This window comes from Choloepus didactylus, chromosome 22, assembly GCF_015220235.1.
Source record: "Choloepus didactylus isolate mChoDid1 chromosome 22, mChoDid1.pri, whole genome shotgun sequence".
NCBI lineage: Eukaryota > Metazoa > Chordata > Mammalia > Pilosa > Megalonychidae > Choloepus > Choloepus didactylus.
The window spans coordinates 22743906-22759745 of record NC_051328.1 but is presented as its reverse complement, the minus strand read 5'-3'; the positions used below and the strand labels follow the sequence as shown (position 1 = coordinate 22759745).

Below are 15840 nucleotides of genomic sequence, written 5' to 3'. Positions count from 1 at the left end.
ACAAAAACTGCCTTGGTAGCACTAGCATTTGCAGGCTGAAGAAGACACCTCAGGGAAACAGCAGGAGTTCTGAAGCACTATGAACAAGGCAGATGCCCAAGGAGAGCAGGCTGGCTGAGGCTCAGGCAAAGGCCCTATGTGAGGAGGCCAGTGGCCAGTGTGGAGGAAGGCAGAGATGAAACAGCAGCTTGATGCACAAGGGCAGTCCACATAGCCTTACCTATGGCTGTGGCAAAATTGCAAAACTCCCAAGTGTCTAAAAAAATAGCAAATTTGGAAAATACTGATGATGTAGTTCTAAGGATTAAGTAAATGGGAGAATGTGCACAACCTGGTTAAATGAAAGACCAGAAAAGAAGATGATAATCTAAAAGGTTATCAGTGATTATTATTCTCTAACACTAAGACCATGGGTACTTATTTTTCTATAATTGCACATTTTCCAAAATTATCTACAATGAGCACAAATTACCTTCAAATTCAAAATGAATACTGAATTATTGAATTATTTTTAAAGCCCCCTCTCTGGCCCTTAGCCCAGCATGCAGGTTCTTCTGGGATGGGGAGGCCTGCCTCCCATGTCCCCACATATCCAAGTTTTCAGAGGACCTTCAGGCCAGTAGTAACTGGCTCTTGACCCTCCTAGTCTGGAAAATGCCACTCTCTCCTTGTGCTCTTCTTTGCATGGTCCTGTCTGTTGCTTTCTGTTAGTTTTATACATATTTCGTCTCAATCTTGGGATCATTAATTCTTTCTCTAAATATTATGGAAAGTACATAGTAGGCCTTGTTGGTAAGTCCTGGGGAAGACTCCAGTCTTTGGAAGGGAGCTCTGGGTTGACTTAAGTCTGTACCCCCAGAATTGATGACATCATACTTCACACCCTTCATACTCTTTAAATAGCATTCAACAAATATTGTGGAATAAATATATGAGGGAGCACAATAATATAGCATGGATAAAAGGCATGATAAAAATTAAAACATTACTAACAGGTTATTGGTTTGCACATGTTTTTCTGTGGTTCAAGAATGCCCTATCATGAATACTCATCCTTAAAATCTCACAGGTATTATCAGATGTCTTACCAGACTGGACCCCTGTACCTCCCCATCACCATGCCCATCCCATGTCACTGAAGTTCCATGGTTAAGGCTCATCGTCTCTCATTGTCAGAGACCATGTTTGTATTACTTACCACTGTATCCCCCAATGCCTGGCACATAGTAGGAGTCAACAAATATTTGTTGAATAAATGAAAACATAAGGAGAAAAAGAGAGAATGATGAAACAGAATAGTAGTAAAGACCTTAAAGCCCTCCTAAAAGAATAAATTACATCAAGCAGAGAAAGGTGAAGGACACACAATGAAAGTAACAGAATTGATAATTACAGATGAACAATCTTTCACCATATACAAAAAACAAATCATACTAAAAGTCACAGATAAGATCTTAACATGCTTTAAAACCAGAAACTATATAAACCTACATTTGTTTATATAATGTAATGAAAATAGGAACCAATAATATAAATATACCTATAAAATACTTAATTATTTAGAAATTTTTAAATAAATTCATATTTTACTCTGAGCCACTTATTTCTTAAAATACAACACGTATATAAATAATGTTAATTCCCATGTTTAAAATGTTTGGCCAGTAAGGGTTTAATATCCAGAATACGTAAAGAAATCCTACAACTCAACAACAAAAAGACAAAAAGCCCAATAAAAAAGTGGGCAAAAGATTTGAAGAGACAGTTCTCCAAAGAAGATGTAAAAATGAACAAAAGCACATGAAAAGATGCTCAACATCATTAGCCATTAAGGAAATGCAAATCAAAACTACAATGAGATACCATTTCACATTCAATAGAATAGCTACTGTTCTAGTTTGCTAATGCTGCTGGAATGCAAAACACCAGAAATGGATTGGCTTTTATAAAAGGGGGTTTATTTGGTTACACAGTTACAGTCTTAAGGCCACAGAGTATCCAAGGTAATGCATCAACAACTGGGTACCTTCACTGGAGGATGGCCAATGGTGTCCAGAAAACCTCTGTTAGCTGGGAAAGCATGTGGTTGGCATCTGTTCTGGTTTCAAAATGGCTTTCTCCCAGGACATTCCTCTCTAGGCTTCAGCTTCTCCCCAGAATGTCACTCTCAGTTGCTCTTGGGGCATTTGTCCTCTCTTAGCTTCTCTGGAGCATAAGTCTGCTTTCAAAGACCGTCTCCAAAATGTCTCTATAAACTGCAGTTCCTCTCTCAGCTCCTGTGCATTCTTCAAAGAGTCTCTCTTGGCTATAGCAAGCTTGCTCCTTCTGTCAGAGCTTATATAGTGCTCCAGTAAACTAATCAAGGCCCACACTGAATGGGCAGGGCCACACCTCCATGGAAACTATCCAATGAAAGCTCTTACCCACAGTTCAGTGATCACACATCTCCACGGAAACATCCAATCAAAAGTGTGTAACCCAATCAACACCAATAAGCTTCCTGCCCACACAAGAATGCATCAAAGATAATGGCAATTTGGGGGACATAATACATTCAAACCAGCACAGCTACTATCTAAACATTTGAAAATAATGAATGTTGGAGAGGATGTGGAGGAAAAGGAACACTCGTACATTGATGGTGGGAGTGGAAAATGGTGCAGCCACTGCGGAAAACAGTTTGGTGGTTTCTCAGAAAGTTAAATATAGAATTACCTTGTGACTCAGCCATCCCATTTCTAGGTATATACCCAAAGGAATTGAAAGCAGGGACTTGAACAGACATTTGCACACCAATGTTCATTGCAGCATTATTTACAATTGCTAAAAGATGGAAGCAACCCAAGAGTCTATCAGCCGAGGAATGGTAAACAAAATGTGATATATACACACAATGAAGTACTATTCAGCCACAAAAAGGAATAAAGTCCTTACACATGCGACAATATGGAAGACCCTTGAAGGCATCGTGTTAAGTGAAATAAGCCAAACACAAAAGGACAAATATTGTTTGATCTCACTGATATGAAATAATTAGAATAATCAAATTCATAGAGTAAAAACTAGGCTTGAATTGTACATCGTTTCTATTTGGGATGATGAAAAAGTTTTGGTAATGTATGGTGGGAATGGTAGCACAATGTTGTGAATGTAATTAACGGTACTGAAATATATATTTGAATGTGGTTAAAAGGGGAAATTTTAGGTTGTATATGTTACTAGAATAAAAATTTTTAAAAAAAGTATATCCATAGGACTGTGCAACACACTGAACCCTAGAGTAAACCATGGACTATAGTTAATAGTACAATTATAAAAATGTTCTTTCATCAATTGCAGCAAAGATACCACACTAATGCAAGGTGTAGGGTAGTATTTGGGAATTCTATTTTATGCATAATTTTTCCGTAAATCTACGACTTCTCTAATAAATATATAAAAGGGAAAAAATGTTTGGGACATGCCTAGAGCAGCACTTACAAGGTATTTACTTTAATTGCTGGAAGTACTTTCACCCTTGAGTAGGAAAACCTTAAGGGAGTGCACCTCTGGTTGCTTGAAAAGGAAAAGAACTATTACCCAAACGGAAAGCAAGAAAATAATAAAGAGGAAATAAAGTAGAAATAGGCAAATTTGGAAAAATGAAAGAAGTCAAACTTAAAAATCCAGCTAGGAAAAAATTTTGAAAGACTAACAAAACTGATGAGATTTTTATAAAAGCGCAAAATAACCATGGATGACCCCAGAAATACTCAGTAGCACCTAGCCCTGATAAGGTAATGACAAGTTTTACAGACTTTCAAAAGGCCAATCCTCGTATTCTGTCTGTGGAGCCTCCCGAAGGAAACGGGGTCGCCCTACTTTGATGGCGAGGGGAGTGGAAATTCTTGAACCAGCGGCAGCAGCTCTGGGTCTGGTATTGACAGCAGAAGGCCTCCGCCCTCGGGCGGCGGGAGGGCAGTCTACCCGGGCCCTCGGTGCTCTCTGCTTCCCCCTACAGGTGAACACGGGAAAGGCGGGCCCCCCAGAACCTTGAGAGGGAATAGCGCCCCCTGGGAGCTGAAGACGCGTCGTCCTGTGGTGCGGAAGAAAAAGGCAAAAGGGCCGGTCCCAAGTCTGCCGAGCAGACGGCATCAGAGTGGGAGACGGAGAGGGTCAGCACTCGCCCCAAGTCATCAGGGGCCATGGCTTAACTTGGTCTTCGCGAAGAGTCCACGTTGCCCTCCTTTCTTTCCCTAGAGTTGAGGTCCTCCTGTTGGGAGTCCCCAGACTAGAAACTTGTGCGCCTTACATCCCACACAGGACGCACTCACACAAAGAAGAGCACACACAGCGCACGGTGCTCCACTGTGAGTTATAAGTTTGCTCAATGGCTGTTCGCTGATTCAATAATAACAATCCTGTAATCATATCAGCAAAAGGTGCTTAATAAGACAGCATTAATTTTTATATAAAAATCTTAAAGAACGGGAATGGAGGAGGGACTTTTCCTGAGGCTGGAAAAGAATCTTTATTTCCAACCCAGAGTCAACAGCATAATAGAAAAACATCCCTTTACTCCTTCCTGCCTTCATGTACTCACTCAAAAGCATTTATGAAGCTCTCAGTGTATGCCAGTCACTCAAGTACCCACTCAGAAACTTGGATGATCAAGTAAAAAAGATACTGTCACACACACACACACACAAATATCATCATAGCCTTGAAGGACCTTGGCAGACCTGATGTGAGCAACCCTGTACCTAGTATAGTGCCTGGCTCATGGCAGAATGAATGAAAAAATGCTGAGCTGCAGAGGAAGGGGGTCTTTGGGCAGGGGGCTGAGGTCTGGGAAGGCTTCTAGAGGAGGCACGGCCAGTGTACACCTCCTTCCCCCCCAGAGCCTGGTGGGCCTCTGTGAGCCATATTCCCCAATACAGGAGAGGGACCCTCTGGTAGACATGTTTCAGGTGGGTGGTGCTTTTGGGCCACAGAGGTGGAGGTCTGGGAGCTGATATCTGGGGTCCTAACAGGACGTCACCACTCACCGGTGTCTTCCATTTCTGAGAAAGCTTGTGTTTCTGGGTGCTCTTGGCTTCTGGGACAAAAGAGTCATTTATGATCACTTCTGAAGACCGTGGGTGTGTTCTGCACAGAGAAGGGAAAGCTTGTGGTGGGTAACAGAGCCCTCAGTGGGGAAATCTCCTCCCATTGGATCCACAGGACACAGCCTCCTCTCCCCTGCAGAAGCAGGCTCTGGGCCTTGTCAGTGCTGCCAAGAAAGCTCTTGGTCCTGAGCACAAACCATTTTCCTGCCTGCCCAGAAACCTTCTTAGTGCCAGAGTCTCACCAACTCCTGCAATAGCAGGACACCCTCACCATGAGCCCAGAGAACCCTGCAGACCTACACTTTTATTCAGTGTTCAGCTGTGGCTGCAATGACAGTTTAATGTACATGACTTGGGCACACTCTGAGAGGTATGCTACCAAAGATAGGGTGCTATATGGCAAGAAGCACAGGGTTTGGGATTCAAGAGCCAGTTGCAAGCCCTGTATCCTCCACTTACTGACTGATAGGGCCTGGGGGCTGACATCTGGGATCCCAACAGGATCTCCTTAGGCAAGCCATTTAACTTCTCTCAGCCTGTTTCCTCATAAAAAAATCTCATCTCACAGAGTTGTTGTGAAGTTTACACTCACAATTCAACTATCCCTTTTAGTGGGTTTTGCTGATATGTTCTACAGTGCTAAGGCTCTGGCCTGTCCATCATCTTGGCTCTGTTCTAATGGTAGGAAAACTGTAGGCCTGGCACAATGTAGGGGAACACTAAATACTGGTGAATGAAGACTATGGACAGAAACAAGTGATGTTTTGTATTGCCATCAAATTTGGCCTCAGCAATTACATTGTGCTTCCTTCTCAAAATAGATGGGAATTTTCTTTCTGAGTCTGTTTCAAATCCCTGCCAAACATGACTGCAGTTTCCTAAATCATTCCTGAGCTGGGTAACAACACTCTTTCTAAAGCTTGCTGCCTGGTTCTTGTAGATTCATTTCAGTTCTGGATAAAAGAATCAAAATGTTCTTTAACTCCCTATTCTAGCAGACATTTGTAGGCTTTCTCTGTCAAGGTATCAGATCCTGAAGGATTAAAGGAGGTAAGATTGGGTATTTTGCTTTGGGAATGAGTAGATGGGGGAAACTACATTCATTCAGCACTTACTAACTGGCTATTCCATGCAAGAGCTATGATGACAGCTTCACATTTTCTGCCTAAATGTTCCCAGCCTTGTGAATTGGGCTATGTCATCAACATGTCTGAGATAAAGAAGCTGAGGCCTGGTACTTTAAGAGCTTAAGGTCCTAAAGCTAGACAAGTACTATGTTGGTTTGAATCTATTATATATCCCAGAAAGCTATGTTCTTATTGTGGGTGGGACCTTTTGATTAGATTATTTCCACAGAGATGTGCCCCTGCCCATTCAAGGTGGGTCTTAAATTCGTTTACTGGGGTCCTCTATGAGAAGATAAAAGGCAGAGACATTTTGAAGAGAGCACAGAGATGCTTAGAGAGAAAATGCCAGAGACATTTTGGAAACAGCTGTTGAAACCAGAACCAGGAGAGACGCTAAGAGAGGAAATCCAGAGTTTGCCCCAGAAGAGCTAAGAGAGGACCCCCAGATGCTTAGAGAGAAATGTCCCAGGACGAACAAGCAAGGACACACAGAAGCCTAGAGACATTTTGGAGAAAAGGGCCAGCAGATGTTGCCATGTGACTTCCCACGTGACAGAGGAAACCTGGATGCCATCAGCCTTTCTTCAGTGATGGTATCTTTCTCAAGATGCCTTAATATGGACATTTCCATGGACTTAGAACTGTAAATTTGTTAACTAATAAATCCCCTTTGTAAAAGCCAGTCCATTTCTGGTATATTGCATTTTGGCAGCTTTAGCAAACTGCAACAGTACTTAGCCCACAATTTTGTTTAAATCCATATTCTTTGTGGCCTTCCTGCACAATGGGACTTGTTGTTACATTTTGCAGGGTTCAGAGGCTGCATCCCTGAGTCCAGGCAGAGTGGCCCTGGGATATGCCTGGGCTGCTTAGAGTTAGCCAGCACCTGCACATGCATCTTTATCATAAAGCAGTGAGTGAAGAGGTAGTTCATCTCTGTGACTAAGAGCTCAGGTTATGGAGTTTGATGGATTTGGGCTCAAATCCTAGCTCCATCACTTATAAGCATATGAAAAACACATGATCTCTCCAGGCTTCTACTCCATTTGTAAAGTAATATTACTACCTCATATAGTTGTGAGGGTTAAATGTGATATATAAAACTCTTAGCACATAATATATGCTTGATATAAACCGGCTGTTACCACTAGTGATGAACTGCGTCTGCCCTTTTGCTAGAACTTAACGTCCTTCCTGGGCTGACAAGTCTGCCCGGATTCTATTTCTGCACTACTGCTCCTTTGGGGCTGGAGCCCCAGGCCACTGGACAGAGGCCAGCAGGAGGTGCAGAGGTCGGACAAGGCGCCGCTCCCCTCTTCAGAAACATTCAAGCCCTCTTTCCGCCCTTAGCTGGGCGAGCGCCTACCTCGGTACAGGCGTGAAGCTGGGGCGCTGCGGCGGCGGGGAGGCCATGACCCTCGGGTTGCTCCCTCCTAGAGACTGAGAAGTTGCCATAGTGTACAGCCCGTCTCCATGGCGACCAGGCCCCAGCGGCTCAGCGGGGAGGGCGGGGTCAGGGCTGCGCCACGCCCCCGAGCCCAGCGCTCGCGCACTAGCGGGAAGGCCAAGAAGTAAAGATGAACTAGGGCCTGGGAGCGAGGTCCTCTCAGAATCAGTCACTACCGCGGACTTGACCCTAGCTACCAGAACTGAGGCAAGGGATTAATCAGCGGCTAGGGGGGCGGGAGGTGAACTGCGAGGTCGAAGGCGTTTTGTCAGACAGAATTGTAGTTTTTCAGTGTCCCGAACCTTCGGTTGGACAGGCTCTGGCTAAGCAGATATGGACTTCATCTCCCGAAGGTCACTAGCAGTCCGGGTTGGGCCGCCCCTGGAGAACTCTGCATTGTGGGATATGGAGTACCAAATGCGGCGAGGCGTGGCAGTGTCCAAAGAGAGGTGCGGACTCGGACTCGGTTTCCCTGCGGTCCCAGCAGGCTCGCCGGCCATTGGCTGAGCGGGGCGGATCTGGTCCGGCTCCTCCCCGCCCCCAGTGACACAATAGCAGCTCCCTCCAAGATGGCGGCGGCGACGGCGGACCCGGGAGCTGGGAGCCCGCAGGCTGGAGACTCCTCCGGCGGGAGTACGGGGGGCGGGTTGCCGTCCCCGGGGGAGCAGGAGCTGAGCCGGCGCCTGCAGCGCCTGTACCCAGCTGTCAATCAGCACGAGACGCCGCTACCGCGCTCGTGGAGCCCCAAGGACAAGTACAACTACATCGGCCTCTCCCAGGGCAACCTCCGCGTCCACTACAAAGGTATCGGCGGGTCTGACCGCGGTGGGGACAGACCCGAGTATCTGTCGGGCGGCAGGGCTTCTCGTCCTCTGCCCGGTCAAGTCCCTTCCCCAGACCTCGTGCTCTGGGTTAGGCCTTATCCCTGAGGGGTGTCCAGGGTGGTCGAACTGACCAGGCCAAACGCTGACTGCCTGCTCTGCTCTGCCCTGAGAAACCCGAGGTTCAGAGAAGTGCAACAGGTGTCCAGACCCAGTGCTGGGCTGGAGCTTCCACCCGAAGCCTTTCCTGCTTGTCCTGGGGTGGTTCCAACTCCAGCTGGGCCTTTCACCACCTTTTAGTTTTGGTAGTGTCTAAAGAAAAGGGTGGTCACAACCCCACCATTAGCCAGAGCCCAAGGGTTTGCCCCCTTGCCAGGCATCCTCCTGAGACTGAGCCAGGGATTCTGTGCTGACCTTTAGCTAAGATCTTATAGGACCTCTGCCTCCTTCCCTTGGGCTCCTAGGTGGGCTGTCTGGTTCTTGAGAGACTGCCAGCAGCACTGGGGCATCTCTCACATGTACCCACACTTCCTGCACCCTGGTTTTTGTCTATATGGGAAACATTGTCTCAGGCAGGGCTACTATTCCCAGGAGGAGGTGAGCCAAAGATGGGAGGTTTACATGGTTGCTCAGTTGTCTTCTCATCATCCCTTGGACTGTGTGAGGGCTTTCTCTGGCCACCAAGAGGCGAGGTTTTTTTTTAAAAAATTATTTTTATTTTTATTAGAGAAGTTGTGGGTTTACAGAACAATCATGCATAAAATACCGGAGAGAGGTGAGCTTTTAAGCTCTGCTGAAGTTGCCAAGTAGCAAAGAAGAATGAGGCTTCCATTTGCATTTTCTTCTGCTGAAATTTCTTTCCTGCCCTCTCCTATTAGGTCATGGCAAAAATCACAAAGATGCGGCCTCAGTTCGTGCCACCCACCCCATACCTGCTGCCTGTGGCATTTATTACTTCGAGGTGAAGATTGTCAGCAAAGGAAGAGATGGGTAAGCCTCTCGTTGGCACTCTCTTTCCCCAACAAAGACCTGTACCCTGTGGTCAGAGTTAGACCACTTGTTATGTCTAATAGGAGCTGCTGAACTGCTTCTGTGTAGTCGTGGGTCTGGTGCAGCGGGTGGAATGGTGGGCTGCCTCAGTTCCCTGGCTATAGGGATAGCCTGGTCTAAGGATCAGGCCTTGATGGCAAGTAGGTGAGTGGGGGTGGGGGGACTTCTTTTCGGTGATGATGTAATGAGATATTTAACAGGTCAAGGAAACAAATAACAAGCTTACATTTACAATTCAGTGTCCAAAGTGGGATTTCCCCCTTGAGTGAGGTGTTTGTGACTTTCCTCCTTTCATACCCTTGCCACATTCAAGATTCCTTTTTATGGCATTTAGTCATGTAGTGGCCTCAGTAGGCTTCAAAGGGATAGTAGAGTCTTTTCAGCATTCATCAAAGCTGTGGCAGCCTCTGGCCTGTCATCTCAGGGTAAACAGCATGCACATGGTCAGAGTCAGGTGACTTTGCTGCCCATAAACTTGTTTTTCAATCCAGGGACCTGAGCACCAGTTGGACCAGCTTTAGGAAGGTCCTCATTAAAGTCAGCATTAGGAAGACTTCCTATTAGGTAGATCTAAACAGACACAGGAAATCAGAGGGAATACTGGAGGAAGATTTTTCATTTCTTTTTTTCTTCTTCCTTCTTCTCCGAGTCTCCCCTTTTTCCAGTGAGTGTACCAAGCAGGTGCTTAAATTATGAAATAACGTGATTGCAGCTGCCTTGGAAAGGTTGGTATGGGAAGTTTACCAATTCCACCATTGACCTCCGTGCCAACCTTGAGTGTGTATTCTTGAGCATTCAGAATGCTTCCTCTCTCCTAGGGACTGTCCCCCTTGTGGCACATGCAAAATGCCCAGCCAAAGGGGTTATGCTGGGGCCAGGACGGCTAGAGTCAGAGCCTTGCCTGCTTCCTCATTGATGTAGAATTTCCCTGCCTGGGGGGGCTGTGTGGCCTTGACTAGGTCTTGGGACTTCATTTCCTTGTTTTCACTGTGAGGAGCTAGTCCAGCATCTCGGCCTTTAACCCCAGAATTCTGTGATTCTGAAATTCTGATGAAAGGAAGCTACTGCATCTTTCACTTTTATCCCTATCTAGTACATTGACACATAGGAAGTTTATATTATTACAGGGCTTTAAAACCCCCCACTTTCCCTTCCCACCGTCTGATAAAAACAGATATATTTAATGTGCTTCAACCAGTATGAACCAGAATGGCCTCCTAAAACAAAGCAAAACAAACCAACTTCTCCTCAAGTTGGTTACAGTGTAGACTGAAATGTTGGTGCTGGAGTTACCATATTGCCAAAGAAACTCAGGGGTGTTTCTTAAACTCTTAGAGAGGAAAGTGGATTGTTTTCTCTGTAGTCCTTATCTCACATAACAGCTGAGCTCTTGAGAGAAGAAGACAACTTTTTGGAAGGGGAGTGTTCAAACCTAGAGACCTGGATTCCTTCAACTGACTTAATATTTCAGTTTTAAAGTGACTCTTACTGGAAAAGACCCTGTATTTTGTCTGCTTGCCTTACTATGCATGTTGCCTACAAGTCTAAAGAAAGCTGGGCATCTTCTCCCCGCTTCTGTTCCCAACATTTTTACTTGTGGTAAATATATCTGTCAAGCTGACCTGGAAACCTCAGTTTTAAAAAGGTCCTGGATTATATATGCCTGTGGTGGCCAGCTTCAACTGACCATTTTCCTCAATTGAAGAGACTGTCTCTTCATTGTCTCTTTATGGAATGTCTGAAAGCCTTCTCATGGCTGGGTTCTAGCCAGATGTTGGAATGGATAGGTGTGGTTTTGAGGAGGCCAACAGCAGTTACAGGGCAAGCATTGACCAGCTTGTGTCCTTTTGCCCATTGATGCTGGAGATGTGTTTTTCACCCTGGTTTGGTCCATAACCCAAGTGTTCACCAGTTGTGGAACTTTCTTGTGTTTTCTAGTTTGATCCTCCTGGCCCCTCTGGGAAGTGGCAGGAGCAGATAATGATGTGCCCGATTTATGGGTGAGCACTGAGCCCTTGAGATATTTGGTGGCTTGCCCTGGGTGTAGTGCTTAGGGTGTGCAGTGGAGTAGCCTAAAGTATCAGATGTCCTCCCTTGATCCCAGACACGTGTCCATGCTGCTGCTGCTTTTCCCTGTTATGACTGCCATTGCATCCCTTCCCTGGGTAGATTGGAGGAATGGCCAGTTGGATTCTTAGTGGACCGTGGTGTTATGGGACAGAGCTGAATGGTGCTTAGTGCTGAGTGGGGCCAGTGCTGGGCTTGATTGACTTACCATCCCCTTGAACTGTGAACTTGTTTTTCTGTAGATTTGAATATGGGCCTCCTTTGTAAAGGGTGTTTATAAACCCGTTGTTAGTATCATTGTTCAGAAGGACCTTTGTTTTGACAATTTTATGGAACACATTCAGCTAGTCTCATCAGAACAGTTTCATTTCAAGTGTTCAGAGAATATTTATTCACACTTACTATGTGCCAGGCCCCACACTAGGTGCAGAGAAAACAAAAGATAAAATCAGCACGGGCAGGTCCTGTCCTCAGCGAGTCTGTGGCCTGCCCAGTGAGAGCTGACTGAAAGGCTCTCTGAGAGGAGGCAGAAGCTGTGGAGAAGTTTCCCAGTAGATGAGGCTTGTGTGGGCCTATAATGACTGGTCAGTCACTAGCTTGATCTCAGAGCACTGGGCTTTCTGGGTACTCTCTAAATATAAGGGAAAGCTATGGAGAACGGGGGGCTTGTTTTGAACAAGAGCTTGGCCAGACTGATGGGCTTCATTTGCATTTTGCTGAGTCACCAGAACTGTCAACCTGAGGAAGCAGGTCTGGTGAGTTAAGGGGACATCAGGGTCTGCCAGTGGTGCCGGGAGATAAGGGGTATAAGGTTGTTCGTTCCAGGAAGTCAAGGAGGCCCTGAAGCAGAGAGTCCCTAGGGGGAGCCACTTCTTTGGGCAGATTGCATAGGCCTGTGGGTGTCCCTGATTCTTAGTGATGACACATGTAGGGTGTGACTGGCCAGGCTGACAGATACTCCAGTGTGACCCTCAAAATAGACTGTAACATCATCTCAGCAGCGGAGGCCTCCTGACATGTGATGGGTGGCTCTACCCGAGAACAGCAAGCCTGGATGGGGTGGAGGGTGGGATAGAGGGGCTTTCAGACTGCCTTTGCTCATTCCTGCAGCTGACTTCCTTTGGCCAGGCAGCAGCACACTCATCCATTAAGACCACACACTGGGATGTAGCACCCCTTGCTTTGTCCCAGTCTCATGCCTGGGCCCCAGGAGCCTTGCCTGTGAGATCAGTCTAGAGGGGAGACACATGCGCCTGTGCATGTGACCTCTAAGGGTGGTGTAAAAAGGGCTGATGTTTGGTGTGTGCAGGTCCAGAGATGGCCCAGAGGATGGACAGCGTCCTGTATTTGAGGGTCTGGGGAAGGTGTCACAGAAGAGGTGATGACACTGAATCTGGAAGGATGAGTTAGAGTGCTCTAGGTGAACACAGTGAGAATCAGATGCTCCAGGCTGCAGGGACAGTGCATACAAAAATGTGGAACCCAGAGCATGAAGTAGACAGGGGCCATATCTGGAATACCTTGTTACCATGGCAGGGAGCAGGGACCTTGTCCTGAGGGCAGTAGCACTATGTGGGGGCATTATCTCTGATCATATTTTTAAGAGTGGATGGGGAAGAGGAGACTCTGCTGGTCTGGTTCAACCAGGCCCTCTGGCTGAGAGCCCTGTCCAGTGTGGGCCAGTGGCTTTAGGTCCTTGACTCCAGGCCCAGTTTTCCCACAGTTGGTTTGTCTTTTGTCTCTCTTGGCTGGCCTTTCTCCTGTACAGTGGGATGCAGAGATGATGAAGACTGGTAGCCAGGGAGGATTCTTGGATGGGAAAGGACTCTTGCTTGTGTTGGAGTTCTAAGAACTCCCATTTGAATGACAACATGCGCCTGTTTTTCATGCCCAGGTGTCTCTCATGGGTCAGAATTACCCACAGTAAGTTTCCATGGAGACCCAGAGATCCATTCAGTCAATTAAGATCTTGCCTGCCACGTTCCTGGTCTGGAGTGCTATCTGAGCCCAGGCCTTCCAGTCTAGAAATGGCCTGTGGCTGGTCTACTCCAGGTCTCCCTCATTCTAGTCTCTGTACATTGTGCAGGGCCATGGAGAAGTTTGGCACTCATCTGTGCACCTGGGGAAGTCTTTGTGCTGCCTGCCTGGAGAGGAAGTTGCTGGCTTTGCCTAAGGCAGGTACAGATAGTGGTTGTGCCCTGTTCTCCCTGACTACCTCCCTGGGGCTCATGGACTCACAGGCAGATGCTGCATCTCTCCCTAGGTAACACATTGTGCTCTTTCTGGAAACATGGAATGTTTGGGCTGTGAAGCATCTTGGAGCTCACGAAAGCCCTGGTCTAGTTGAGTATACTGGGGTGGGGTGAGAGAACTGGAGACCACATGGTATCCCCTTTTCCAGTAAGAACTGTTCTTGCACTGAGCATATCGGCTTCTCTGGGACCTCCCAACTCATTGTATTTTGCCACCCAGGCTCCAACCCTGAGCTGAGGGTGGGGATTATGGCTGCTTTCTTTGTAACAGGAGGCTTCCTTGTCAAGGATCAGCCTTAAGAGCAATTCCTAGAATTCACTTCACCTCCCCACCCCCATTGTCGTAATTCTCTGGAATGTTTGGTCTTTTCCCTAGATGGGTCACCACGTAAGGGAGATTCCCTGATAGAGGGGCAGCAGGAGCTCATCAGGGCAAGGACTGAAGCACAGGAGGATGGACTCAGCAGCTCTGTGTGGCAGGCACTGTTGTGTCAATGTTCCTATTCTAGAGCCATTGGGAAGGAATCAAGGTGGGTCTCCATGGTTGGGAGTCAAGGTGGAAGGAAGGATTCCTTGCTGGGAAGAGGATGGATCACACTATGCCTAAATGCAAGGATATCCCTCTGCCTCTTCAGAAATTCTATCTAAAACCAGATAAAATGTCATTGTAAGTAAGTGCTCTAGGGTCCTTGCTATTGTTTTGTCATATTTGAACTGTGACATTGTGAATCTGTTGCTAGAAATGAGGCCAGAGGACTTGACGATGGAACAGATCCTAGCCCCGCTATTGTGAAGAGGACTGCGTGGGGAAGGGGGGGGAGGGCTGGATAAGTCTTTTCTACCTTTCTGATACCTCCCTTCCTCTGCTACTTCTTGGACGTTAGAGTTAGGAGGATTGCTTGGGATTTCAGGGAAGATTAATTTAGGTCAGCGTTGGCAAGCGACAAGGCTCAATTACCGCTACTGCTCCGTCAGCTTCCATGACAAACATTACTGATTGCTATCAGCAGTCTTTTTTTTTAAATTCAATTTTATTGAGATTATTCACATACCATACAGTCATCCAAAGTATACAATCAATTGTTCACAGTACCATTTATATAGTTGTGCATTCATCACAACAATTAATTTTTTTTTCAATTTTAGAACATTTTCATTACTCCAGAAAAGAAATAAAAATAATAAAGAAAACTCATATCCTCTCATACCCCCACCCCCTGCTCCATTATTGACTCATAGTATTGATATAGTGCATTTGTTACTGTTAAGGAAGGAATATTAAAATATTACTAACTGTAGTACATAGTTTGCAATAGGTACATTTTTTCCCTATATACCCCTCTATTATTAACTTCTAATTATAGTGTCATACATTTGTTCTAGTTCATGAAAGAAATTTCTAATATTTGTACAGTTAATCATGGACACTGTCCCCACAAGATTCACTGTGTTATACATTCCCATGTTTTAACCTCCAGCTTTCCTTCTGGTGACATATGTGACTCTAAACCTCCCCTTTGCACCATATTCACACACAATTCAGCACTGTTAAGTATTCTCACAATAACATGCTACCATCACCTCTGTCCGTTTCCAAATGCTGAGTTCAACCTAGTTAAACATTCGCTCATAATAAGCAGCCACTCCCCGTTCTTTAGCCTCATTCTACATCCTGGTAACCTATATTTCATGTCCATGAGTTTACATATTATAATTAGTTCATATCAGTGAGATCATACAATATTTGTTCTTTTGTGTCTGATTTATTTCACTCAACATAATGTCCTCAAGGTTCATCCATCAACTGTTTTTTTTAATTTTTATTTTTTACTTTTTTTAAGACGGTTTTGTTCACACACCAAACATTCCGTCTTAAGTAAAGGAGTCTTTCTTAATTAATCCAGACACAGCCCCAGCCCCAGAAGTTTTCTCAATGCACGGCATGCCAGGCAGCTGATAATTTTTGGTCAGTTTCATCATGAGATGAAA

General features: G+C 45.8%; 2 protein-coding genes across 3 annotated transcripts in view; one reads left to right on the top strand and one right to left on the bottom strand.

Annotated features, from left to right (window-relative positions):
* Positions 1–7850, bottom strand: part of TSNAXIP1 (translin associated factor X interacting protein 1) — a 28661-nt gene extending 20811 nt beyond the window's left edge. Inside the window, exons 1-2 of the mRNA XM_037816373.1 lie at positions 7581–7850; positions 5028–5127 (exon numbers count right to left, since the gene is read on the bottom strand). Of these exons, the coding sequence (XP_037672301.1) occupies positions 5028–5127; positions 7581–7669 (189 nt within the window). The 5' untranslated portion in view covers positions 7670–7850. The remainder of the gene's footprint in view (positions 1–5027; positions 5128–7580) is intronic.
* A 358-nt stretch (positions 7851–8208) lies between these two features.
* RANBP10 (RAN binding protein 10) overlaps positions 8209–15840 on the top strand; it is a 76586-nt gene continuing 68954 nt past the window's right edge. The window contains exons 1-2 of one of the 2 annotated variants that reach the window (XM_037815786.1): positions 8209–8465; positions 9361–9472. In XM_037815786.1, the coding sequence (XP_037671714.1) occupies positions 8231–8465; positions 9361–9472 (347 nt within the window). In that variant the 5' untranslated portion in view covers positions 8209–8230. Of the gene's footprint in view, positions 8466–9360; positions 9473–15840 lie in introns of those variants that run through there. The other variant, XM_037815784.1, reaches the window with a different exon arrangement.